General features: G+C 43.9%; 2 protein-coding genes across 2 annotated transcripts in view; one reads left to right on the top strand and one right to left on the bottom strand.

The window, feature by feature from the left end:
• Window positions 1-1,158: 1,158 nt before the first annotated feature.
• On the bottom strand, window positions 1,159-24,736 carry PHB2 (prohibitin 2). Its single transcript, XM_086932972.1, has 10 exons — window positions 24,609-24,736; window positions 15,490-15,626; window positions 15,208-15,292; window positions 14,673-14,752; window positions 12,212-12,396; window positions 11,719-11,848; window positions 10,429-10,532; window positions 9,154-9,231; window positions 7,767-7,848; window positions 1,159-1,859 (listed from the first exon to the last, which is right to left on the bottom strand). Exons 2-9 carry the CDS (start codon window positions 15,614-15,616, stop codon window positions 7,768-7,770), a joined length of 870 nt encoding a protein of 289 aa, XP_086789098.1. The 5' UTR covers window positions 15,617-15,626; window positions 24,609-24,736; the 3' UTR covers window positions 1,159-1,859; window position 7,767.
• A 354-nt stretch (window positions 24,737-25,090) lies between these two features.
• Window positions 25,091-26,667, top strand: part of EMG1 (EMG1 N1-specific pseudouridine methyltransferase) — a 38,233-nt gene continuing 36,656 nt past the window's right edge. The window contains exon 1 of the mRNA XM_086932971.1: window positions 25,091-25,349. Within this exon, the coding sequence (XP_086789097.1) occupies window positions 25,155-25,349 (195 nt within the window). The 5' untranslated portion in view covers window positions 25,091-25,154. The remainder of the gene's footprint in view (window positions 25,350-26,667) is intronic.

The raw sequence follows: 26,667 nt of genomic DNA, 5'->3' as shown, positions 1-26,667 counted from the left end.
AAGAATAATAATTAGAAGAGGGGAGGCGATACTCAACAAACTACATCTTTCCAGCAGTAACCTCCCCAAAACTCTTAAGCAACTAAGCAGCAGTGTTGGTTTCTGCCAAAAGGTGGGCTTTTGAGGGTACTGCTCTGGAGTAGCTAGAACCTGGTAATCCGGTTGTATTGAAATGTACGGCCGAATCAGTTCCTCAGTGGGCACCAGGAACAAGTCTACGGAGCACCTTGATGTCCTCACAGCTTATCAGAGGGTGAGGCTGGGACAAGACCCGCATTAACTTTGACTCACCGGAAGACAAAGATCTGATGCAGGATAGACTCACGGGACCAAGACTGGCTCAGAGTCCTAGATTTTGAGTGGGAGCAGCCTTATTGCAGTATCCAGCAACGTTTAGTAATATACAGCTTGGCTTTGTGGTCCCAGAAAACGTTCACATTCATCAGAGCACACCCCACTTCCCCAAACTACTTGGAGTATCAATCTTAGGCACCAGAGATGCTGGAAGGCGACATTTCCCTTGAACACTAAGAATATTTTCAGGAAAAATATCTCAACGGTCAAGAAAATCATAGGAGCTAGCTTTGGAGCAGCGAACGAAGATCCAGAAAGAAAGCAAGGAAGGAATTTATGTCAGTATGCATGGGTGGCACCTATGCATTTCTCCAGTCATCAATTCTGGGGCAGAGTGTATGCATTTCTCCAGTCATCAATTCTGGGGCACAGTGAAGTTGACTCAGAACCACACCACCGACCAGCACGCATGCAGCAGCATGGTGAAACCTCTTCTAGATCCAGTTAAAGTGAGGAATCTGCAATTTGAAGATGCCATCAGGAGTAATGTTTTCCTTATTGCGAGGCATGCACGAGTTGATGTGGCGAATGAAATTTTTTAAAAAGGATTCTTTTGGCAGCATGAGTGAACGTTTCTGCATCAGTTGAGGGGAACAACTTGACCAGTTTACATATTGCCATGATCAGAGAGATACACAGTTCTCCAGTGCATGTTGTGATGAGAACTAAAAAAGAATATTTTTATGAAACTTTAAAGAAAGCACCAAAATGTTAGCATGCACTTCAAGACAAGGATCATAAAAGCAGGAAGTTTGCCATTCACATCAAAGCAGTCAGCCTCCCACACCAAGAAATGACCACCAGTACAAATCAGCACCTGCTTTATTTATCAATTTGGTTTTCCCGTTGATTTTTTTTGCAGCTCTCATCCAATGAAACATAAAGAGAAAGACAAAACTCTGGGCCATTACTGTTTTGCTTGGAGGTAGGATACATCAACTAAAATCTTTTAGAATAAGCGTGCACAAAGTATGCCCAAGGGCCAGGATTAAGGTCCCTTCATCCACATGAAGTCCTATCCTTGATGACCCACACAAAGGAACCAAAGAGCCAACATCTCGACCCTGGAATGGAGCTTTGGGGTCAGAAGGAACCCAGGAAGGCAGTGCTCCAGGTAACTTGATAGAAAACAACATTAGATCCAGATCCTGGGGTTCTGACCTCCTCATCTTTCACTCCAGACATCTTTCTGCTGAATTAAAAGGGATTCTTGTAATGGATTAAGATATCTGAAGGGAGTGAGATCTGCTCGCTCAGGTTTTGGTCTCACTGGGATACATAGGAAATGCACGATCTGACCCTGCGTGTCCAGAGAGGTTGCCGTCAGACTCTGTGCTCTGTGGCCACAGTCTGTGGATACCACAATTACAACTTCTTTCTGATGAGACTTCAGGTTTGGGCAGCTTTCTCCCAGCTGCTGGCGATTCTCTTCCAGGACTTCCCCAAAGTCTCTTTTGCGACTTGCCCTCTTTTACTTCTTCTGCTGTTTTACGACAAGGCTGTCACTGCACAGAACCAGAGAAAGACAGACACAAACAAGAGAGGAATGAGTCAAACCATCCGGTCACATTATGCACCACACGACACAGTCAAGGACTCCACAAATTCATTATTTAAATAAAGAGAACAAACAGGGCAAAAAGAGGGCTTGGAAAGGTAATGCAATATTTTGGCATATACAATTTATGAGGTACAATCAACTGACTGGGTCTTGCAGCAGCCCCAGTAATGACTGCATTACAAGGAAGATAGAAATAATTATTGGAGACCTTCCTATAAGAGCGGAGTGGCACATATCATGGACATGCAGCCTTACAAGCTACCATCACTGCAACAGACTCAGGTAGTACACTATTAGTCTTTTAGCATGTATCCCCAAACCCATAGATGTGATAGCGGTCTCATGAGGGAACCCAAAAAAACCAATTCGTTGGCACACCCCAAGATTTACTATAACTAAGACACATGCAACATGCTGCCCAGATTGGTTTCCAAATGAGAGGGACCTATTGTAGTACTTCACTCAAGTGTCCATTTGCTCCAGAGGGATATCATCTCGTCTTCCAAGCACAATACCAGACATCCATGTAATTCTGGGGCTGGGGTAACAGATGTTGCAAATGAGCAAATGTTCGGACCAAGGTTTTGTGCCTTTTTGTGTTGCAGTCGGTATACCCGATTTAAAAATAGTGCAACAAATAACCTTTCTGATTATGTTTAAAAGCAGTCTGGTTTGCTTTAAATATCAGGTCTCATGGATACAACGTATTTGTTGCACTTTTACTCAAACACACACAATCATCCACTTATTTGATTTTTACAAGAAAACCATAAAAGTCAAACACCTTAAAAAATACTCCATCAAATAATTTAACATGAACAATACATAATACAGAGTTACATAGCAAACACTTTTGATGGATCCATAATAAAAACAAAAAAAAATCATATTATCATGGTAACTCAGATTACCCATCAAAAATAATCCCAGTTGGACCTAAACTAGATTGGAGCCCTGACAAAGCGAAGAGTGTATAATACCGATTTGCTTGAACACACAATTTACTGAACATATTTTCTCATTTTGAGATTAAGATACCACCCCCCCCCCCCCCCAAAAGGAAAAAAATATGGTTTTAGTTCTTTCTGCTGTGGGATACCCAAATACTATCATAAGGTTTATGCACTAGGCTCAAATGTTCTGTGACAATGACCACAACGGCCGTATGTTCACCTACAGTGAAATGCTTAAGTGTTCTCAGAAGGCTTCGGAAACCAACAGGTTTAGTACAGTGTTTACTTTAATTCAGTCACAGGAGTAGAAGTTCCGGACAATGTATTTCGCATGCTTGCATTTAATGTTTTGCCAGTACTCTCAAAACTGTGAATTAATAGTCCAGTTGAGAAAGCTAGTCAGTATGGTAATCTTTGTCCAGCAGAACAAAGTTCTGGGGTGAGAACACTACAGGACAGATCTGGTCTCAATTTTAAAAAGAGGTAGTTGCTAGCACAAATCAAGATCTACTCTGCACCTCCAAAAATATCTAATGTTAAAGATAGTTATCTTGCAGTGAAGATTACCAGTTGGTGGGAAGAACCCAAGGGATAGTGGGCAACACCCACTGAATTCACCATTTAGCACTGTTAACTGGAGCACTGGGCCAGGAACAGATTGTGAGTTTGCACATTAGTGTCTCCAAAACAAAGACTTTGGGTGAAGAGGAATAATTGTAGTTTTTCTGAGGTTGAATGAGGACAGATACATGCCCCAGGGATTTCTGGTAGGTCGGGATGGGGTAGACTCACAAATGGTGCAGTCATATAAAGAGTTTCATCTTGTGACCGGCTGTGATGCAGGGTCCTTAGGACCCATAGGCAGTTAGAAGACCTCCAACACTAGCCTTCCCTCAGCTTAGTAATATACATGTTCATGAACATAATTCATTTTTCAACCAGAGAACAGCAGTTCTGCTGGGTGGGTCTTGATGAAGGTGTGAAAGTTAAAACATAGCAGCAGGTGAGCAACCAAGTTCTGAATGATTTGAAGGCAAGCAGTCAGGTATTCAAGGTAGGGGGCAAATAGAGGTTGTTACTATTTAGCAGGCAGCGACTCCAGCTTAGTGATAATACTCTTCGAACACCAATGTTAACCTTGCCCGTCCCAAGCCTTTTTAGGTCCTTCCTACCAGAAAGCACAAGACCTATTGTGGGGTCTACCTAAAACTTACAGTGAACCGAGAGTACGACCTTTAAGTACCATTGGTTCACATGGTTGTCACTAGTTTGTCTACTTCTTATTCAATGGTTTGTCTTCCCCTTCTTCTGCCAGTTACTCCACTGAAGCATGGCCTCTTTACCATCCTTTTATTGGATGGCTTTTAGCTTGCCATTGCTCACATTTATGGAACTACACTTCTTTTACCACTCCAGGACAGTAAATGAGTTTTCTAGCACTCTTCTTCAGGGGCTGCTTCTCTCCCTCTAACACCTGCTGCCCCCTGTAAGTCCTGTGTTGCTCGCTCCCATAAGAAATGCTCACATATGGTTCTTCTCCTGCACCATCACGTGCTCAATGTTGCTTTCTCCCTCATGTGCCCCTCCTTGCCGCCCACAACTTTATTTTTATTTTATCCCTTGAACTCAATCTGCCGCTCCTCCCCCCACTGTCGTAGGCATTTCACATTTTTTTTGGTGCACCTTTTTGGAAGCGTCTAGCAGCTGACATTTGCAGCTGAGAGTTTGGCTACATCAAAAGTGCATTTGCAAACTAAAAATTTTAACCAATCAAAGCGGCATATGCCATGTTAAATTGTCATAAAAATAAAAGGAAAATGGCACTCGTGTCATTCTGTGGGTGCATACATGTGCGGTGCCCGGTAATAGTGGCCACATCATGATTTTTCTTCTTTTTTTTGCAGTGTGGCAAACAGTTGACTCAGGTAATCTGCCTAAAAAGCAATATTTACTGCATTTGGTCAATGCTTGTTTAATCCTATTATTGTTTTGGCCTTATGCTTGACTGGAGTACCTTTTATTTGCCTTTTTTTTTTCTTTAAATTTCAACCCGTCCCTTCTCAAATACATTACTGGTTTCTCTATCAATAACTCTTTTAATGCACCATTCCTTAGTCAATGTAAAACATGACATGGAGAGGACGGTGGCCTACCAAACAAACAAAAAAGTACTACCTTTACTTCAGCTGAAAAAAAATCAAAAGTCTAATACTAATATTTTCTGTCCTTTTTTTGCAGGATTGACATTGGTTTTAACTGCGTCCAATATCTTTACTCTTCTGGGGAAAAAAAAAAATCAGGATATAGCCCCATAACTGTCCAAGAAACGCTTGGTGCAATTGCTGTAACGCCTTCATTACGCCCACCCCATGGCGCACAGAACAGGAATCTCAGTTGGACATGTAAAGATTAAAGTCCAATACAGAGACAGTCATCAAAAGAATCTGGGAGTATATAAAAAATTGCAGACTTACCTTCCTCTGTAGCGGCAAGCAGTTTCAGGAGGCGAAGGGTGAGAAGGAAGAAATAAAACAGATTATTGACACACGGTATAGTATGATCGACACTATCCCCGAATACCTTCAACTGTAGCTGTGCAAAAGTCCTGTAATACAAACATAACTGATTTTTACTGGTAAGGATTTAAGTTCATTGACAGTGGTGTGTGGAGTCTCAACATTAAGACAGCAGGGGTGTTGTAAATCAGAACGGAGGTGTATTGCCAGTGTTGTTTAGCCTCTACAGCCATGCCAGTGGATGCTCAAAGTCAGGACTGACGTGCATTGGGAAAGCCTTGCATCAGTGGGAGGTTGTATAATTTCACGGAAGATCCACAAACCCACTAGTCTGCTAGGCTATGTGCACCCCAGACCCTTTCTTCTGGCCTCTTATAATCTACACCCAAATTCGTCTGTCTTTGCACAGTCCCCTAATTTCCTGGCTCCTCTCCACAGCGCCTAAACACACAGCTCCCTTTCCTGCATCATTTGCTGAAATACTGCACCAGCAGCATCTCTAGACTGCCTGTGAGGTTATATAGTGAGACATTAGGGTACCAAGGGACCCACACGGCACCCCTGCAAGTACGCTAGGGTTCTCTTTGCCCCCTGGGTCTCCGTTATGGGAGTGATTAGAAAATGTGGTGGTAGGACCTCTGATCCACAGTCTCCCGGCACACCAGCTTGCCAGACCCTTCTGCAAACTTCTAAACCCAGCAGGATGTTTGCGGCATGCTCCCAGCACAAATATATTCAGCTACACAGAGGTCTGGTGGGAAGATAACTCCTACATCACAGCCAGAAGCAGGAATGCTTTCCACCCATGTTATTTGACTGAGCGCTGTTCATGGTATTTCAAACTGGGATGACCTACACTGATTGTAAAGTAGTAAATACAACATCTGCTGCCTGCATTTGATTGCTTGCTGGCCAAGCTATACAAGGAGTGATTGCTTCATTAGCTGGATGATTAAAGAACACGGACACTGGTGATATATTAATACGGTACTGACCTCTCTTATGCACCACGTCCACTGGTGACATGACAGGAGTCTCCATAAATGTCTTCACAAGGACACAAAAAGAGTGCATTTTGGTTGCCAAGAACCACCCGCCACCAAATATTTTGTCACACAGTTCGTGATGCAGTAGGTCATACTGTCAAAGGAGTGGGTCTGTTCAATATGCCTCTACACGCTTCCTTTTTGGTCTTTTTCAAGAGAAGGGGTGGTGATGGAGAATGAGGCAGCAGGATTAACTAGGCATAGAGAGAAGCAGCAGGTTTCTCCAAACCAAATGACTAGGGTTGCCAAAAGCACCCCATGAAATAATTTGACACTGCTCCACTCTCCTACATATACACTCAAACAATGTGGGTAGGTTTGCCTCCCAGGCTATAAACTCCATCTACAAGCTGCAATTTGTAGCAGTTTTGTCCATCAAGCAAAGAAATGCATTATTACCTAAATCCTTCAAGTAACTGAAGTTTTTTGGCTTCACCAAACTAGAACACTTGTTGCTGCTTATATACAGGGCCGGTTCTAGGATTTGCGAGGCCCTCGGCTAAAAGGGAATGTGCGAGGCCCCTCTAATGTCGATTAGTGGCCCCTTGCAAGGAGACCATTCACAGACACTGTGGGAGGCCTATTGTCCCGCATTTTGTCGCCCCCCCCCCCCCCCCCCCTCCCCCCACAGTTTTAACTTTGAGCCTACAAGCATTTCTCACACCTTCAGTCCGATAGGTGTGAGAATTGCTTTTGGGCTAAAAGTTATGGGGGCGCCAAAATGATGGACAAAGGGCCTCCCACAGTGTCTGTGAATGGGTCTCCTTTCAATTGAAAGGAACGTCTCCCTCCCTTATGTATCCAGATACCATCCCTGAGAGGCCAAGGGAGGGGGCCCCTCCATTTCAAAGAAAGGTGACACCTTTCTTTGAAATGGATCGTCAGGGAACCGCCAGGACACATGCTGGTGGGCTGAGTGCTAGGCCCTGGGCAGCTGCCCACTCTGCCCATGCCTAGCGTCGGCCCTGCTTATATATATTACTTTTATAAGCAGTTTGCTCCAGTCAGTCTATTAAATGAACTTTGTCCACAGAGAGAACTTGAAACCATGCTCTACTCCGACAGGCAAGGCGGTGTGGCCGTTTCACCTCTCACTTTATAAAACTGCTCCGCAAAGACTTCAACTTTCCAGGTCAAAGCCATGCACTAGGCATTCCGATTAAGGCGAAGACCATATATCCCCGCCTCCTCAGACAGATCACCATACATACCCTTTTGCTAGCCAATATATTTTTTTCATGCACACTGCAACTTGTTCTGCTCCCTGAAACCCATCTTGACCATCCAGGACTCCCTTCTGCCAAGCATCCATCTAGTCTCTTCTCCCCAGTAGCACCTCACCTAGCGAAACTGTCCTCCTGAAGGTTCATCACAAGGCTGTTGGAGCTCAGGTACACTTTGTTTTGCGATGCTGCGATCTGTGGAGAAGAGGAAGGAGGAAAAAAAGATTAAGATCACATACGAGAGGAATACAGGTTGAGTCCAACAAAAAGGAAAGCAAGAGTAAAAGACAAACAGAGGGGAGAAGGCATAAAAAAGAAGGAAAAAAGGAGGGAGGGATTGCAAAAAGAGGAAGAATAAAAGGGGGATAAAAAAAAGCAGACAAGCCATAGAGTGCAAGTCAACAAAGACGAGGAAAGGAAAGAAGATAAAGATAGTGGAAAGAATGAGGAATATAATACAATCAATGGAGATAATACACAAGAAGAAAAGCCCTTAGTATTAAAGGTACAAGCATAGGTGTTTGCAAAAACAGCAGAAGAAATGTTTTTGGTCTATTCAGTAGGTCACATAGTGGTCTGCTTCCCCTACTTCGGGGAGAAAAGTAAGTGAAGTTTCAGAATTAGGAATCCTAGTCTGAAAAGGCTAGGGAGAACACTGCATCAGCGTTCAGGAAGGAATGATGCTCGCGGGGAGGGTGGAACGTAATGTCATCAGACAATGCAATCAGGCCCGGACTAACACTTTCGGTGTGGCATCAAATTGTTTTTAACCCCTTCCATGCTGGGCCGATTTTGCTGCTGTGCTGGACTTTTAAAGAGTCAATGGGTTTATGACGGCCCCCAGCCGTCATCAGCACACGAGCACTGTAATGCATGACAGATGGGGGCCGTCATCAGCATGGAAGGGGTTAACCTCCCTAAGGCAGAATTCACTATCACTGAGAAGCGTCAGTCTCTTTGGAGCTCTCCAGCGTCTAAAGAGGGGAACTAACTACCCTAGATCCTTTGATTCTTCAATTCAAGTAGTGGTGGGGGTATGGGGAGGTTCTTTTAATTCAGGTGGGGTTAGTGTTTTACCAAACTAAAACAAAACGCACATGCAAGATAAAAAGCTCTGCACTTTCAAAACATAGAAATTAATTAAACATATATTATAGTATTAACTTCCGTTTCTATAGGATTTTTCAATCTCGGGCTGCAAATGGAAAATCTAGAATACAATTCTTAGCACTCAAACAAGACATAGAACACCCTTTCTTACAAACGTGCCGTACAAAATGTGATATTAGTTTGACAATATCTTGGCGGGTCTTTTAAATCAGGTTTTAACCTAGGGTCTGACTATCCCTTGCTAGCACCAGCCTTTTTTTACCAGCCCCTCCATGCTTTAAAACCCTTCATACCAGTCAAACAAACCCCTCGATCCTATTACCAATCCTTCCTTTCCACTGATGCTCATGAACGCACACAAGTCCCTTTCCTTCATGGCATACCCCTTACCGTTTTTGCGATGGACTGTGCAGCACGGATCCTACGCAGTTTTAGATACCCAGGATTTTTGCTGAGGGCCTCACCGATGTGACAAGAAACACAGGTCAAAGAAAAACAACCACTAGAGCTGGAGCATATACCCCATCCATATTTCCAACAAAGATCATGGTGGAACACTTATCTGACACTTAGAGGACTTTCCAGCTTGTGAGGCAACTCATCATGTGGGCAGAAATATTAGATATATCATAGTTGTCCAGAGTATAGACATCACATCCACAATGAAGTGATGTGCAGCATGGCCTAGCTACTTAAATTGAAATTCCAAGCGGAAACTGAGGACTTAAACACATTCAACATTCAGCGGCCTGGAACAAGTGTTTTGCTATCCAAGGTGCCCCCAACTAAAGTATTCCAGTTTGTGCTGTCCCCCTTCTGCAGCATTGAACATAAACATGCAACTAAATCTCTGAAGTACACCATCTTCTCTTTTGTTACAGTGCCTTAAAGCCAGCCAGTAAAAGCTGCCAAAATGAAGTTCCAAGTCAACATGTGGGGAGACCCTGGTGCAAAAAGATCTACTGCATTAAGGATTTCAAATACATAAACATACGGCCCTCTCTAGGACAATCTGAATAGACATCAAGACAGACTAGTAGCTAACCCAAGTGGGGTGGACCCAGGTGAAACAGTTACCAAAGGTCCAAGCCCCTCCATTCGCAAAAGTTCAAATACACATCACGCAGTCTGAGGAGGCTCAAACAAGTTTCATGCCCTGTGGGTTTCATCCAGCCATCAGATTACCAAAGACTGCTCATTTCCCTGAGATATCGAAGATTTATCAATGATCTCGGCTTTTCACAGCACAACCTATGAACCCAAATGACTGATTCTCCTTTTCCTTCTGGAAAGTATACGCTGGAGACCAAGGAGCCAGCCTAAGACTTTGGGTTGGCTCCATTGGACTAGTGCGTGGTGCTTTGCACCGTACTCTTGATCTGCTCTGAATGCAGAAGCATTGGATCTTTTACCAGCTCCCACTTTAGAGACTGACCATCGTCATCTGGAGTTATGGTTGTGCAGCATAGCCAGACCATTAGTAAAACAGGGATCACCTTCGCCTTAGATTCATCACTTGGCCAGTACAAGTTCCAGTGCTGGGGATGGAGGACACATGGCTTGCACTTCAACCCACCCATATCTTGAGGGTCCCGCATTAACACGCATGCTCCTTTAGTATCATATGCCTCCTTCAACATGATATTGGTTCTCTGGAAAGGATATCATTTTAGCAGAGGCTGCCTCGCCTTCAGCCTGCACAATCTTCTGCTTCTGATCCTGCTTGGCCTTCTCCACCAGGAACTGGGCCCGCTGCGCCTCCTGCTGGGCTGGAGAAAGAGGCAAAAGCAGGGGTTGTCAGGGTGGGAAAAGCAAAAGATGAAGCAAAGTAGTGCAGGGAAAGATCACAGAGAAGAAAGAAAATCCACAGCACAACAAGAGGAAAGAAGTGAAATAAAAAGGGGGAGGGAAATAGGAAGAGGTTAAGGGGTGAGAAATGGGAAGTGGAAAATGGTGCAAGGAAAGAGTTGAAGAGGAAAGATGAAAAAATAAGCAACTTGATTAAGTGAGGAATCGAGGTAAGGGTGATGGGCAGAGGAGTGGATGATAGATGAGATAAAGGGAAGAAAATGTAAGAATAAGAGTCGGGATTGAGAATAAGCAGGGGGACTGAAGAGCAAGAGAGTGGAGGAAGGAGTAGTAGTAAGAGGGGACATAAGGTGAAAGATAGGCACGATGGGTAAGTGAGAGGCGTAGGTGGGAATTAGAAAGGGAGGAAAGGTGGAAGGAGTTGGAATGAAGGGAAGTGGATGGTACAGGTAGGAGGGAGTGAATAAGAGATATGAAACAAAGTAGAAAAAACATGAGGTGAAGCCAGAAAAGGTAGTGAAGGGAAATAGGAATGGAGAGGCAAAGAAAAAGATGAAAATTGGAGCAAAGGAAAGGAAAGACCAGACAAAAGAGAAACAAAGGGATGTTGAAGTCACACGGAGAAAAAGGGGCATGAGGTGTGGAAAATTAAAGCATGAGGTAAAATACAGAGGAAAAAAGTGATGAGGCCGTAAAGGCAGTACGAGTCAAAGGAGAGAGGAGGGAAGAGGGTAGGTAATAGGGAGTAAAAGTGAGGCCAACAGTGATTATGGTAGAGGAACATGGGACAATCGGCGAAAGTAGTTGGTAGAATAAATGGGAAAGTGGGATGGAAAGCAAAGGTTGACATTAGTGATAGAGAAAAATAAAAAAAGAGCAGGACGGCATGAAATGTAACAAAATCAGGGAAGTGTGATGGCAGAAAGAAATATAGGGTTGAAACAGAGGGAGACACGAAGAGTTATTTGAGCAGTCCCATTAACATTCCCCTAATAGCAATTTTATCATGATGAAGATGAGTTTTGGCAGAGACACCCAGAAAATCCATCAGGGGAGTGAGAGCTACTAATCAGAGGCTTCAAAGGCACCTCACCGTGGAGACCTCTCTTTAATCCCACCCAGTGCACCTTAGGGTTTGGTGCTTACCCACTTGCTTGGACTCAATAGCAGCGGTGTACTCCCGGCTGAAGCTCAGCTCTGTGATGGCCACATCATCAACAATGAGGCTGAAGTCCCGAGCCCGCTCTGCCAGCTCCCGCCGAATTAGAAGCGACACCTGGAGCCAAAGGAGCAGAGACCATAATGTAAGAGAAAGAGTAACCGTATGGATGATCTGCCCTCTGCCCACTTGCACCCCTATCCCTCTCTTCGGCTTCACACTCCCCTTCACTACACTCCATAGACGCACCCAGAAACAATGGAATAGTAGTCATGAACGCATGTACTGAAAGAGCCACTTTAGAAACATGCTCACTGTGCCCATATGAAAAGGTCAACAGGACATCGCCTGGTCGGTAAATTCCATTGCAATATGGGGTGGGGACTATTTTTCCCAGGCCATCTTGTAGACTCCCTGGACTCCAACAGCAGTCCCAGACTCTCTCTAGGTTTACAGTGGCCCCAGCCCTGCAGCACACACCTGAGCTCGCTGGGTGATGAGCTGAGAGGCATTGAATTTTGCCACCACACTTTTCAGCACCTCGTTGACAATAGATGGCAAGACACGCTCCTCATAGTCCAGTCCTAGCCGCTGGTATAGGGTTGGGAGCTCGGCAGCAATGGGACGGGAGAGGACACGAAGGGTGATGTTCACCATTTGCAAGTCTGCAAACAAAAATACAATCCACTGTAAAAGTTATCACAACCAGGGTTGCGGACACAAGACCCTTTCTCTCACTCCCTCACAGATCTACAGTGGCAGATTTTTTGGGGCTGGAACAATATTTTTTGGGGCTGGGACAATATAGAAAACCCAAACTAGTCTGAAATATGAGCAATATGAGAAGAATCGGAAAAGGTTCGGACAGGTAGTGAAACAACTCAATATATGTGACTTGCCGCACTTGAGATATGCACTACAACTGTGACAAAGCACTATGCAAGAAACGTTTTTCAAAAATTTCAGAATCTTAACAAATATGTTTCAATCATCTGGCATATCCTCACTAATTAGACTTTCAATTTTTTATTATTAAATTAACCAAAGCATCGGGACTCAAAATGGGCATGGGTTCAAGCTTTGTGAATAAGGCCTTACAATGCTCTTTGCAAGTGGCTCTGATGTTTGAACTCTTTAGGAAGATCCTACTCACAAGAGTTGATAACCAGCAAATATAATTACAGGAATTATAACTGCCAATATAACTGAGACTATGTGACCTGGTTATCTGGGTGGTCTGGATGTCCCTTTGTAAAGAAGTTATAAGGTAAGTTACCCTAACAGGCAGCAAGATGGCTTGACAACAGTACTTGCTGTACCTGGGCTCCGGTCAAGATAATATATAAAGAGGTGAGAACCGCACCCAGCCAGTAGTGTTAGAGTCTTTATTTAGGTTAAGCCTTCAGGGTTCCTTGGCCTCTTAAACCAAGTAAAGGTACTAATTTCTGCAGTAATTAATGATAAAAGCCTCCTACCGACTAAGTAACCCTACTCATGATGTGTTATGCCCCGGTGCAGGCCTTAGCGAGTGAATGCGTGGAGATCTTTGTACCACCCCAGAGTAGATCAACTCATTCGATTACGATAGCAGTTGATAATTAAGATGGGCCCTCTCTGACACCTTTCTTCCTGTATCACTCTCAATTTCAGTATTTGAATACACCGCTTACCTTAGATGATGACAGCAAACAACTTCATTCTGGAGAGGAGAACCAGATCCTACCCTTCACCCTGGTCTAGTTAAATGAACTGGTCTTTCCTGTGTGCTTCGCTGCACAGTTTAATGGTTGTTTCCTAGTGATTAGTTGTCCTGAGAAAACATGAGATCATTAGGTCTCGCACGCACAACAGTTGTTTGTTCCAAGGACAAGAATTGAACCCCCGTGAAGGAACAAGCATGAGAAGGTCTGTGCTCCCAGGCTCGAAAGGTGTTTGTAGCGCTGAAAGGACACGCTGTACAAGTCTTTGCGACGCTGAAAGATGCGCATTCCTGCATAGATCTGGGCATCATCCGTGCAGCAGGGCAACCGGTCTTTTAAGGATTGTTTTGAGAGCATTGCAGTGGTTCGTACCTTGGGTCTTGTAGTGGAAAGAGCTGACAATGCATGCAGGCTGCTTTGCAAGGTGGCGATTAGGCCTAGGAGGACAGTTTATGCCGCCTGCCTTTGTTTGGCCACTACACATTAAAAAAACATAACAATCCATCAGGGGGTTTACAAAGTTCCTTCTTCCACCAAGCATTTCCTTTGTATGATCTCTATAAGTCATAGTGGAGATGTGCCTCACAGTATCAACTCCTCACGTTTGTCCCTCTGACCAGATATTGTCAAGTTCTTGACGTCAGTCCTTGTTATACTATGTCCTACAATTGCCCTGTAGCTTGGACTAAGCCGGAAATAGTAGTTCCTGCTTTTATTAATGTAACTTCAATATCTGCAGGCAGCAAGTTAAGCTTTACTCGGTTGCTGAAGTCCAATATTAAGTATGAATATTTGCATCAAACTGTTCATTATGTTCAGCAGAGAACAAAACGAAGAAACTTTCAAAGTGGTCACCCATCCTTCATACCACCCACCAGATCACTCACCAACAGGCTAGGGAAATAAAAACACGTGGCTATGAAGCATTTGCATGCTTTCCAAGGAACTCCAATTTGTTCTGTAAAAACCGTACTTCTGAAGAAAAGCCCTTTGCTCTTACACAATTGTATTGGTTAGTCCAATTTATAAATGAAGCCAAGTGCAGTTTAACTGGCACCAAGGCAATATATTGGCTGCTACTGAACACAAGAGACTGAATGATTACTAGCTAAGAAGAATTATGATGATCAGTCTTTGCTGGACAATCTTAGCAGTGGTATTAAGCAGACAGAACTAGCACACAGGCAGTTTTAGGGCTTTTTTTGTGTGTTCATGATTGCCTCCCAAAATTCGGTACTCACCTTTGGACCCAGTCGGTGAAGATATTTTTCTCGGTTTTGCTCTTATGTCATAAATGATGGGGTATTGAATCCAAGGAAATCTAGACAGATAAGAGACAGATGACTAACAACGAATAGAGAGTATGGCACACAACCACAAAGGTTGAATTCCCCTCCTGCCTCGGAAAAGAATTTCCTTGACCGGGCTGCAGGATTATGGTGCAGCAGGGCATCCTAGGGAAGACGCACACGAGTGAGTAAACATGGATAAAGAATTCAACCCAACCTAGAAGCCTAGGATTCCATGATAAATGGCCATGTATGATTAACATGCACAAACCATGCCAGAAGAGGCTACTGAAGCTGTAAATTCACGAGAAAAAGCCATGGACGGGAGAACATGGAGAATTTATTTCTGAATCACCCCAGTGAAGCAGCACCTCAGGGGCATGGTGGCGATTTTGAGTGGCCATAGAGTAAGATTCAAATGCAGGCATAGGAGCACCAGCACCTTCACTTCACCAACAGAGAGCCCAATGAGGTGCCAGTAACATACCTGATATGCAGTCCCTCCGAAAGGATTGTGTCTGGCTGAACTCCTCCAATCCGACTAAAGAAGATAGCCCTATGTCCTCCTTCCACTGCATCAAGAAACAGAAAAAAAATGTAAATGGTGACACGGGATACAGCATCTAAAATGTGTCCACAGAGTCTGCATGTGCCCTTCCCTACAAAAAGTATCCCTCATTTTAACATTTTTCATAAAAATTAATTCTTCATACAAATCTTGAATTTTCAATGGGTTTGAAGATATAACTCAATAAAACATCCTCCTCACCTTGGAACAATGACTCCTTGATGGTGTAGGCTACTGCCCCTGCCCCCAGTAAGAGTTTCAAGGCTGTGCCCATCCCCCGTGGGCCGGCAGGGAGGCGGCCTGCAAAGTCTTTAAGGTTTTGTGCCATGTTGCTACACCTAAAAATTAAAAACAAGATTACATATCAGATCTGATGAAAGGGTACAAGAATCCTGTGTAGTAGGGCTGACATAATGCAAGCAACTGTTAAGGATCAAATAAGAGAAGAGTAAAAAAAAGTGCCTGCACTTCAAATAAGACAGACTGGGCAAATTGCATTTCAGCACACCAGGCCCAGTGCTAAATAAAGAGTTTCATAGTACGCTTACATTGAACGTGTGCACGAGGAAACATTTGGTGACCTATAGAGAGAGTCCCTCTCCCCCAGCAAAAAAATATAAGATGTACAGATTACTTACAGACAAACAAGAGAATAGTGAGCTATATTTAAATAAGCATTGGCATAGCCAATAGGTCTTGCCTTTAGGACCTTATAAGTGTTTTGCCATGCAACAGTTAATGTTGTTGTACCAAGGATATTGTGCTGCATAACTAAATACTTATAAGGTCCCAAAAGCAAGACCTATTGGCTATGCCAATGCTTGTTTAGGACTTGTGCTTTTACAGTACGTTGTTACATCTGCTGTAGATTGAAGTCGTGGTAAGGCACCATGACTTGAGACCCATGCACCTGTTAAAGGCACTCAGCGCCTGCTCTCACCATGACAGGACACAGGCCACTCACCTCCAAACACAAAACAGGGGAGCACGTGTCTTAGAGATTCGGAAGGAAACGTCTTGTCCTCCTATCATTTAAAATAGGTGGGCAGCAGCTGCAATTCCATAGTGATCCAGCTCTATCCTCCGGCAATATCTAGTTTCCTTGCTGCTGCACCTTCTGATTATTTGGAAGATAAATCAGTTGGTGGCAGCACAGGCACCTGCACCCCATCTTCCCCCATCGGTTTTGACTCCATGAGAAGCCCATACTAGTCCCCATAAACTTTTTTCCTCTTTACACACTACGTTTAACATACCCAAATGAACCATTTCCCAAACATCGACAGTTGGTTTTGGCAAATTTAACGTATAAAATTGCACAAAAAGTTTCTTATTTTAATAATAGCAACTAAATGAGAACACATTCTCCAAGCTTGTTCATTTTCATCTTAAATCACATTTTCCTTCCTAAAATTAGCCACTAGACAGAGGTGTGCTCTGTAATTACCAGTTGCTCAAACGGTTGCCATTGAAGCGCCTGACACAGCTCGTGAGTATATTGTGTGCTTGTGTATGGTTTCAATGTAGAAATCAACCCCATGCACCAATTACGTAATAGAAGTTTGGCATTAATCAAAATGACTATGTTGTGCACACGAGTGGCAGAACGGGTGGGGTGGTCTTACCCCACAAACTTCAGGTTTACCTCACTTATCTGCAGTGCACTTTAAACTAGCCTCTGCAGGGTGTTGTTTTGTAAGGGTTTTCTGTGCACAATACGGCAGGTCCGCGTTTTACTAATATTTCTGTAAATTGTCAGAACTGGCAAAATATGAGATAATCTCATTTTAATAATTGAACCTGCTGCTATAGAAGCGTCTGGCACATAAGGCTGGTGCATATTGTTTCCTGTAGATAGGGACGTTCGTTTAGCGTTCTACTGTAATCAAGAGCGCGCTGCAACGAGGGGATAGAGAGGAGGGAGCCTGCGCAATTCCCTTGCTGGAGCGAGCAGCAAGGCGCGATAATTGATAACATATGGCGCCAGCTGCTTGCTCCTGCAAGGGAATCGCCAAAAGTGCATGCGTTGCCATTGAAGGCAAAGGAACGCCAGCACGTTTTTGGCTGAAAAGCCGAAGCAATTGCTAAAGGTCCTTTGCCTACCCAGTGCATGCAGCGCATGCGCGCTGCATAGGCGAGACCTAAAAACAAATGGATAGAGCATCTTGGTGAGAGGGTTGCTGCTTGGTAGTATATCCCAAACCTTGTCCATACTGCTGATCTACAATTTTTTTTTTAACAATATCAACATTTTTATTGGGATTTGTCTGACTGCGAATTTATTTTGTCTTAGGCAGCACTGCAACATATCTATACATAATCGGTGGTATGATGAAAAGAAGTGGAATAAAGACAAAAAATACACACTGAATGAAAATTAGCTGTTCACAACTTTGAAAAAATGCTTTTTTTTCATTTAATAACGTTCAACTAGGAATCTGCTACTAAATAACAGTTGCTCAAAAATAAATGAGCCTTACTTTGAATTAGAGTGGGGGTAGATTAGATTAAAATCTTTTTTTAAAGAATCAAATTGATGTTTTTGCAGGCAGCTAACCGTATTGCTAGAAGAATCGAACATTCCCTACTGAAACTATAACCGATCTTTTTGGGATGAGTTTTGTCCCAAGGATTAGAGAGAATACTAAATCATCATGCTCCCCAATCTGAACGCCACATTTGGTAGTGTGAAATATGAATGATTAAACAGTTTCAGTCTGAAAATGGGTGAGGACATTTCTGCCAAACTGACGACAATGTGTTAAATTCGGTCCTTTTTAATCATTAGACAAAGTTAATTTATGGGCTTGCACGGTCAACATTATATAATCTCTTCACAGACCTCGACAAGTCAGAAAAAATGTACTAGCCCTGCAGGTCTAATGACTTGGATAATCCACTCGACTTAACTGTATTGTGCTTGACCCATAAACTGTTCCAAATTGTGTGATCCTAGGCAAATATTTTATTTAACCGGGTCGCCTTTTTCTTCATTATTAAATATGAGAGCACCTCCCAACATGTGAATTCAACATGTCTGTTGTACAAAAACTTATGTTTAATTAAATATACTTACCTGTTGCACCACGCACAATGAAAAATGTATCACACTTAGCGGCCGATTTCGGCCGGAAGGGTTTTGAACGATGGTCGGAGCCCTTCCGACCGACCCGGAATGTGTGGCCCAAATTCCTTTCCGACCGAGCCATTCTGATGGGCTCGGTCAGAAAGGATTCTGACTCGAATTTCCGGATTGCGGAAGACCGGCTCGGAGAGCCTGTCCGCAGTCCGGAAATCCCTCAGTACTCCCCCTGTCTCCTCTTTACGACCGAGGGAGTTCGATGGTAGCTTTTCACTGCCTTTTTGTGCCGGTGTGTCCGGCACGGAAAGGCAGTCAGAAGCGGTCTCTGGGGGCCCCCAGCAGGGCCTCCATGGGTGTGAGGCTGCCAGATGGCGGCCCCTATGGTGCCCCTCCGTTGATCCCTGCACCCAGTGGCAGGCACCTTGGAATCGGACCCCTTAAAGGTACTCATGATCCTTCATTTGCCTCATCAATAGGATTGACATCGGGGAGGGGGACAGGAATGTTTTAAGTTTGAGTTAAAAAAAACTAACTTTCAATAGTTCTATTACTAAAGAACGATGTGGTGGTGCACTGTCATTTACAGACAGCACATTTCAATTGAAATGGCCACAAACTTTCCCACTGATTAAAACTATATAGCTTATAAACAATGGAGAATTTGGGGCTTCAGCAAACGTTGATCATTTGCACATCACCAAGTAAAGTGTTTCAATAACTATGCACTTATAGAACTTGAACCTGATAAAAGGAAAGTGTTCCAATTTGTTTTGATACACTTATAATAATATGTTTCCATCACAATTCAGAAATATATTTTAAAAAGTGCTTTCACAAGCGACTGAAATATATTTCGAAATATTCGTACAGTTAGAAACAAAACTGACATCCTATAGCCTGTCTTTGAAGTGAGAATGACTGTCATACAGTTCACTTTCCTTTCTTTGACTGCAAAGTTAGAGGATGTTGTACACAGAATCTCCTGGATAAAATAAGGAACAATGTGTAAAAAGAAATAAGCTGACATCTGAGCTGTCTTTGAACGTGCAGCAAATTGACAAGATTTAAAGTTGTCTTTATTGTTTTAATTTTTTTATATATAAGAACACAAGTTCTCCGTCAAGTTGAGTCTCTCGCTTGACTGGGCCTGTGGTCCCTAAAAACAGCTCACCCATATAACATCCGACTTGCAATAGCAAGTGGGCAAGAAGATTGTGGCCCGCTTCAATAACTTCTCATTTTTTTAAATTTGCCAAAAAGTTTGCAATAAGAATATTAGGTAGAGAACACAAAGATTATATTTGTGTGTCAAATGACCCAAAGATAATTTTCTAACCTTAAAGGTTTAGAATAACCAACCCACTGGATTGTGAGTGTACGCAATATGTCCGAAACTTTCTGAAGGTCACAAAGTACTACACCGGTTACATGTTGTGAACTGTTCACTTTACAGATCTTGGACCAAATGCACAAATATTTAATATAGCCACAAAAAACACCCAAAATCAACTGGCGAGGTACTGCCCAACCAGAATCCTATGGCAAAAATACATGAAAATGACAAAGGTGTGGAGGGGGGGGGCAAGTCAGGGAACGGGGAACACAGATTCTCTGTATTAGTAAGAAATTCCTCACAGCTAGGTTTCATTATTAAGACTATACTCAAGTACCAGCATAAGTATCTTAGTATAACTTTATTTGTAGTAGTCCCCCTGTAGACGAAGGTTTTCCAGACTCTTCTACACTGAGAGTTACTTCTGCTCAAAGAAAATCATCATTGGCTACTAACCCATTTTATCACAGTACAATAGTGACCGCATTTGTTAATAATGCACTAGTACCAGCAGAAATGTCAGGACCAGTGCAAGCAGTATGCACCTTCTGGCACAAAATACATAACAGCAATAACGAGTTCAATATCAGCTTCACATGCGCTTTGGAAATGAAACAGTTGGGTTTTCATCAGCTTCTGCAAATGAAACATTTTTCTATCAAATAAATTTCCCATCTTAGCCAAGCAAAGTCAATTTCCCAAGTTTGTTTTCTGAACTTAACACCATTTTTGCTTTCAAAACATCATTTTTCATTTTAAGTAAACACAGTGCGTAAACATTGGATTGCTAATTTAATCCAGTTCTCACATCTACAATACTTCACATCGAAAGAACCTGCTTCAAATATACAGGTGTTATGCTCACATACTATGGATTCTCACCATGCCAAGGAAGTACAGTCACATTCCATGAATGCCGCCCCATAATACCAAGGACGACTCCAGTGTATCAATAATGCTCATCATTATACTAGATGCACCACTGTGCCAAGGCTGGACATAACAGCCAGGATACTCACAATATGTCAGTAATAGACATTACTACAAATTATCAGACGGGTGCAGTTTCTCAAACAGGAAGGAGACCATAACAACGTATTCAGGGGGTCTGGTCCGAAGGATCCCGGGAAAGGGGGATAAGGAGGGTTTCCATTATCAGATCACAGTACCCTCATAGACCTGGTAGGTTTAATGCTTCATCATAGAGCGCTCCTCGTCGGGCCGGCGCTGCAATGCCTGCGGGGCCCCCCAGTGGGGGCTCTTTGGCAGCGATCTTTTAATCTTAAAGCTGTATCGTGCATGCAAGTGGAGGGATGTGAGTGTAGGGTGGAGCCCAAGTGGTTAACACAGTCCTACACTACAAATGATCTCCGCCGCAGAGCCTCCACTGAGGGGCCTGTTATGAACAGCAGCATCTACCCAACGAGGAGCGCCCTCTGATGAAGCATGACCTCTTACCGGGTGTGTGAGGGAACTTTGATTTGATCAATCAGATCCACCCTTACCCAGTATCCTTGGGGCCAGACCTCCTGAATACGTCGATAGGGTCTCCCTCATGTTTGAGGAACTACAACCAGTCTGATAATTTACTGCTCACTAAGGAGCATGGGTGCTGGACCTTTTAAAAGATTTGTTCCTTGTCCCCACATCTCCTTGGTTATTGATGGACAATATTACGCCGGATGTGGCCACAATATGTCAATGACAACTGCCAGTATGCACGACCAGACCAAAAGTGCCCAAAATATGTTGAGGAGGACAATTATTATATTATGCCTGGGCCAAAACTATGCCAGGAAAAGACAATTGTGTCGGAGATGAGCACTGTATATTTTGGTGGTCCTCGACAGCACATGTAGTTTTCAAGAATCACCCATATTTATCACAGAGACACATTGCCAAACAGGTGCAGATGGACACGTGAATGTGCACACATGTATACATAGACACGCAGATTCATGCACAATGAGGGTCAGAAGTGGATCTCAGCTTAAGATCTATCCCCATCTCTCCTCAGCTCTTGGGCTGATCATGCACCCAACTCACACTCAACATATGTTACACTGTGCTGAGCAAGCTAATTTAGGACATTTTCAAAACAGTATATTTTAATAAAATGTGCATGTGTCTAATGCATGGTTCGGGGCAGCCAGGGGTCATGACCCTCCAGCGCAACTTTCGTTCCTTAGTTGCTGACCACATTGGTAATTTGAGCTCTGCGTGTGACTGCACAGCAAATGTAGGGCGCATGTGCTCATCTAGTCCGAAGTGTATAATTTCAATGTGGAGTCCACCTTCAACTTGTGGGTGTATGCACATTCATGGTGGTATGTCCACACCCAGCAAATGACATATGTGTATGCACTTAACAAGTGTATTGCGTGCACATGTACTGTCCCTTTCTCACTGCACCATCAGGATTCAAGCAAGCCGGGCCGAAGACGGCTGAAATGCCAGAAACCGGTCCCCGGTAGCTTGTCTCCTTTCTGGTGAAGAATTCGCTTGGTAGTTTAGTCTGCCCTGTTCCCATGATGCACTGGGCCAGGGACAGACTGATTTGCATATAGACAGGTTCTGAGCTGGGATGATGCAGTGAGATAAATAACGGTGATGGATCAAGCCCTGATCTTTGGACTGGGTAAGAGTGGTCTGTTTAATTCAGACACTCTGTTCATCACCTCCCCCGTTTCTGAATCCCAACTCACACTCAACATATGTTACACTGTGCTGAGCAAGCTAATTTAAGGACATTTTCAAAACAGTATATTTTAATAAAATGTGCATGTGTCTAATGCATGGTTTGGGGCAGCCAGGGGTCATGACCCTCCAGCGCAACTTTCGTACCTTAGTTGCTGACCACATTGGTAATCTGAGCTCTGCGTGTGACTGCACAGCAAATGTAGGGCGCATGTGCTCATCTAGTCCGAAGTGTATAATTTCAATGTGGAGTCCACCTTCAACTTGTGGGTGTATGCACATTCATGGTGGTGTGTCCGCACCCAGCAAATGGTATATGTGTATGCACTTAACAAGTGTATTGTGTGCACTTGTACTGTGGTTGTAAGTTTGTGATTGAGCACCACATGATGTGTATATACATAGTATGTTTAATAGTTGCTTGCCCAGCTGACTCACACAGTACGGGCATTGGCCTGGGAGTTATATTTGTGCCAAAGGCTGAGGTTTGTTGGCCACAGGTAAACTTGCTGCAGCTTGTAGACTGTGCAGCACTCTCCATGATGTTCAAAACAACCATTAGCAGACACACTGATGGTTAACAGAAATAGGCTGGATTCACCTACAGGATGACCCTTCTCATTCAGGGTAGGGACTGCACTCCCACCCTTCTCCCGACCACCTATCAAATGACAGGGCTCAGCTAAAGTCCTAATGCACTCTCTAAATTAGTCCAGTTTCCTCTGTCGCCACGTCAGTGTCTAGGTCTCCTCCCTCCTGCATTAGGAATGTCAGTAATACTCTATGACTGTGAGGAAACAACCTCATCCTGGGCGCGTGGACAGGCCATGGGCTTCCAAAAAGGAACCCAAAGGACTCCATTACAGGGTTTGAAAAATCCACTTGCATTGTCAAGCAAGATGTAATCAGGACAAGCTATTTTTAGGGACTTCTCGCCCTTTCTGACGAGCTGAAAACACTAACTTCAGTCACAGAACCAAAAGTAAAATGTAGGAAGACAAACTGACTTTTGACCTCGGTCACTGAAAGCGAAGCATATGTGACAAGATAAGATTTAAAGGCATCTTTATTGCTCACAAAAAGAAATAGGCTGTGCTGCAGAAACAAAGTTGGATTAGGTAAAAGAGTATAAAGCCGACAGCCCACTTGCGATATGGTCTAAGATACTACCATAGGCTTTTGCACACAGATGGCTTGAGCGCTTAATGTTTAGATCTGCAAAACCGTACTCACATCTTTAGGTTGTCTGCCCCAGACTCAAAGCGCTATAAAATGTTGCTTCTTTCTACAGTTTTACATCTTCAGGTGCTTGCCATTTAGGAATGTCTGCTTCTAACATACTCTTGAAACCCAACATGAAAAATTGACCTTGACTTACAACTTCGGATTGATTCCTCTTCTTTCTTCAGGAGTTGCCCTGTCCTTACCTTCCATCCTCTGCAAGCCTTCATTTCTTAATATAGCTTGCTCTCTGCTTAATTGCCTTAGTCCCTATTGTGGTAGCTGGACAAATGGTTTTAACCTCATTTTGTAGATTACAACCTCTCCTTCTTTAAACCTCTATGCCTGCAACCGATCATTAACGATCACACCTAACTGCTATTAAGAAACTGGATTTTTTTCCTCTCTCGAAAGCACCGGACTAATCCCTACAGCCAATAATAGCCACTAACCCGTGGTCCCAACAAGGTGCAACTCCCAATAAAGCGTGTTAACCACTCATCAGGGGTAAAAGTCGCATTATAATTAATTACCATACAATACATTTCCTTATGGGAGAGAGCTCAATGCACCCTCTGAAAAGGGGGGTTTTAAGCAAAGTTGGTTATCGACTAATACTACTGGTCAAGTAAGCGTTAAACAAAAACATTTCCCACACTTCTCATACATTTTCCATCTCATTCATTTTTTAAGCCCTGTCCATTCCCCACAATTTACTCGAAATTATTTGGCGGCGACAATGCTTCTCTGGTCCCGCCCCCGCCCCGTACTTCCGCAACTAGACAACCAAAACCCTTGTTCAGATCATGAAAAGTTTGCGTGCTTGTCATTTCAGGATAACGTTAGGCTCTGACGAGAAGAAAGGGAACAATGTCATGGTAGTTAGGTGTGTTAGGCCAATTAGTATTTTAAAAGGTAAAGTTAAAAATAAAACGTAAAAATTGCCTAAACATTATAAACCGCCTCCCTATAAAAGAAACACTTTACCTTCTACCTTCTTGTGCCCTCCGCCCTGCTTCACATGAGGGAGAAGGACACCGGAAGTCTATTTCCTACACCCTGACCCGCAGGAAGTGTCTGCCAATTTTCACAGTGGCACCGGAAATGTACTACAGGGACCCGGAAGTTATCTAGAACAGCTTTCTCACTCAGGAACTGTTTTCTAATCCCAACTCTAGAGCGTACCTTCTGCAAATAGTCATAGAAGTAAATACATTCTGAGCTCAAACACCTATCCGTAACGATTACCCACATTGCATTAGTAAGCTAAAAGATTTTCTTTAAACTCCGCCTGGATAAACAGTAACGCCTCTTATGATGCAAGTTTCTCAAAATGTCAATAAAAAATTATAACACAAAAAAAAGTAACGCCTCTTATCTTGCACCCAAAAATTAGATGCTAGACTGCTCTCTTGACAGCCAATGCAGCCTGGTTTCAAGATGGCGGCGTCAGCGGTTCAAGAGGGGCGTGGTCAGAACCGGAAGCAGGACACGAAGTCCTACTACGTTCTTGCTGGACTTTCCTGTACTAAGATGGCGGCTTCTGGTTTTCATGCACGTGAACCAACTGCGGGAAAACGCGGCCGCCAGGAGCAGGACGGGGAAGACGAGGAGGATGAAAAGCGGGGTGTGGCACCATGGAAACAGCGTCGACTCCCTGGGGGAGCGGGAGCCTCTCGCCGCAGGCTGCTGGTGGTGCTGGAGGGGGCCAGTCTGGAGAGCGTGAAGGTAATGCACAGGTGCATCAAGCCATTCCCCAGCTAGAGCTTTATATGACCCTGGTTGTGGATAGAGTCTGGCAACGACATAACCGCAAGTTCAAAGCTGCCAAGGTTTCAGATTGATCATGTGTGACATTGTCGTAGTTTCGATGCACCTATGAGTGACATTCAACGACTGAGTGACACTTTCTCTCGTGTCCATGGAAATAACAAAATATCAGAAATCGCATTCATTTGAGTAACGAGAAACTCGAACTCTGCAGCAGGTGCTTTCAAAGCTATTATATCCTAATAATCAACAGTCTTCGCCATAACCTCAGCGCCAGGTGCAGATGGCCCACAATTAACAAGGAGATTTCTGTCACAAAAGCAAAGCAGTAACTGTAAAGAATGTAGGCACACAGAGAAGCTTCGTAGTTCAGATTTAATGTCAATTAGAATGAACAGCACACCAGGTAGGAAGGAGGGTGCGTACAGTTTGCAGGCTCAATTAATAATGACAACTGTCCAAACAAACCGTCAGCTGGCATGCTAGAATGCCAGCTGATGTCATGCGTGAAGAGACCGAGGGCAGGGACGGGGGCTTAGAGGGGACAAAGTGCACAAATGTAACAAGCACTGGCGTTGCCAATAGGTCTCGCAGTAGGAAAGTTGGAGCTATTACAATTGCAAATAACAAGCCTTTTATTTTGCATGTTAAAAACATAAAGGGCTTTGTCATTTAAAAAACCAATATCTCCAACTTTCCTACTGCGAGACCTATTGTGCACTGCACAGTGTGTGTGAAAGTGGCACTGAGTGGCGTTGCGTGGCTGAGTGGCGTTGAGTGGCGTTGCGTGGTTGGGTGGCGTTGCGTGGTTGAGTGGCGTTGCGTGGTTGAGTGGCGTTGCGTAGTTGCGTGGCGTAGTTGCGTGGCGTTGCGTAGTTGCGTGGCGTTGCGTAGCGTTGCGTAGTTGAGTGGCGTTGCGTGGCGTTGCGTAGTTGAGTGGCGTTGCGTGGTTGAGTGGCGTTGAGTGGCGTTGCGTAGTTGAGTGGCGTTGCGTAGTTGAGTGGCGTTGCGTGGCGTTGCGTGGTTGATTGGCGTTGCGTGGTTGAGTGGCGTTGCGTGGTTGAGTGGCGTTGCGTGGTTGAGTGGCGTTGCGTAGTTGAGTGGCGTTGCGTAGTTGAGTGGCGTTGAGTGGTGTTGCGTAGTTGAGTGGCGTTGCGTAGTTGAGTGGCGTTGCGTGGTTGAGTGGCGTTGCGTGGTTGAGTGGCGTTGAGTGGCGTTGCGTGGTTGAGTGGCGTTGCATGTGTGAGTGGCGTTGCGTAGTTGAGTGGCGTTGCGT

The sequence above is a fragment of the Lissotriton vulgaris genome, chromosome 7 (genome assembly GCF_964263255.1).
Source record: "Lissotriton vulgaris chromosome 7, aLisVul1.2, whole genome shotgun sequence".
NCBI classification, from domain to species: Eukaryota; Metazoa; Chordata; class Amphibia; order Caudata; family Salamandridae; genus Lissotriton; species Lissotriton vulgaris.
The sequence above is the reverse complement of the archived record's forward strand: the minus strand, read 5'-3'. Positions and strand labels throughout refer to the sequence as shown.

Excerpts from the sequence above, each read along its gene's own strand:
- PHB2 (XM_086932972.1), bottom strand. The coding sequence starts at position 15,616 with ATGGCACAAAACCTTAAAGACTTTGCAGGCCGCCTCCCTGCCGGCCCA. Across the intron at positions 12,397-14,672 it reads TTCACCGACTGGGTCCAAAG|ACTTGCAAATGGTGAACATC; the intron begins GTGAGTACCGAA and ends TTTTGTTTGCAG. Across the intron at positions 10,533-11,718 it reads TATTGAGTCCAAGCAAGTGG|CCCAGCAGGAGGCGCAGCGG; the intron begins GTAAGCACCAAA and ends CTCTTTCTCCAG.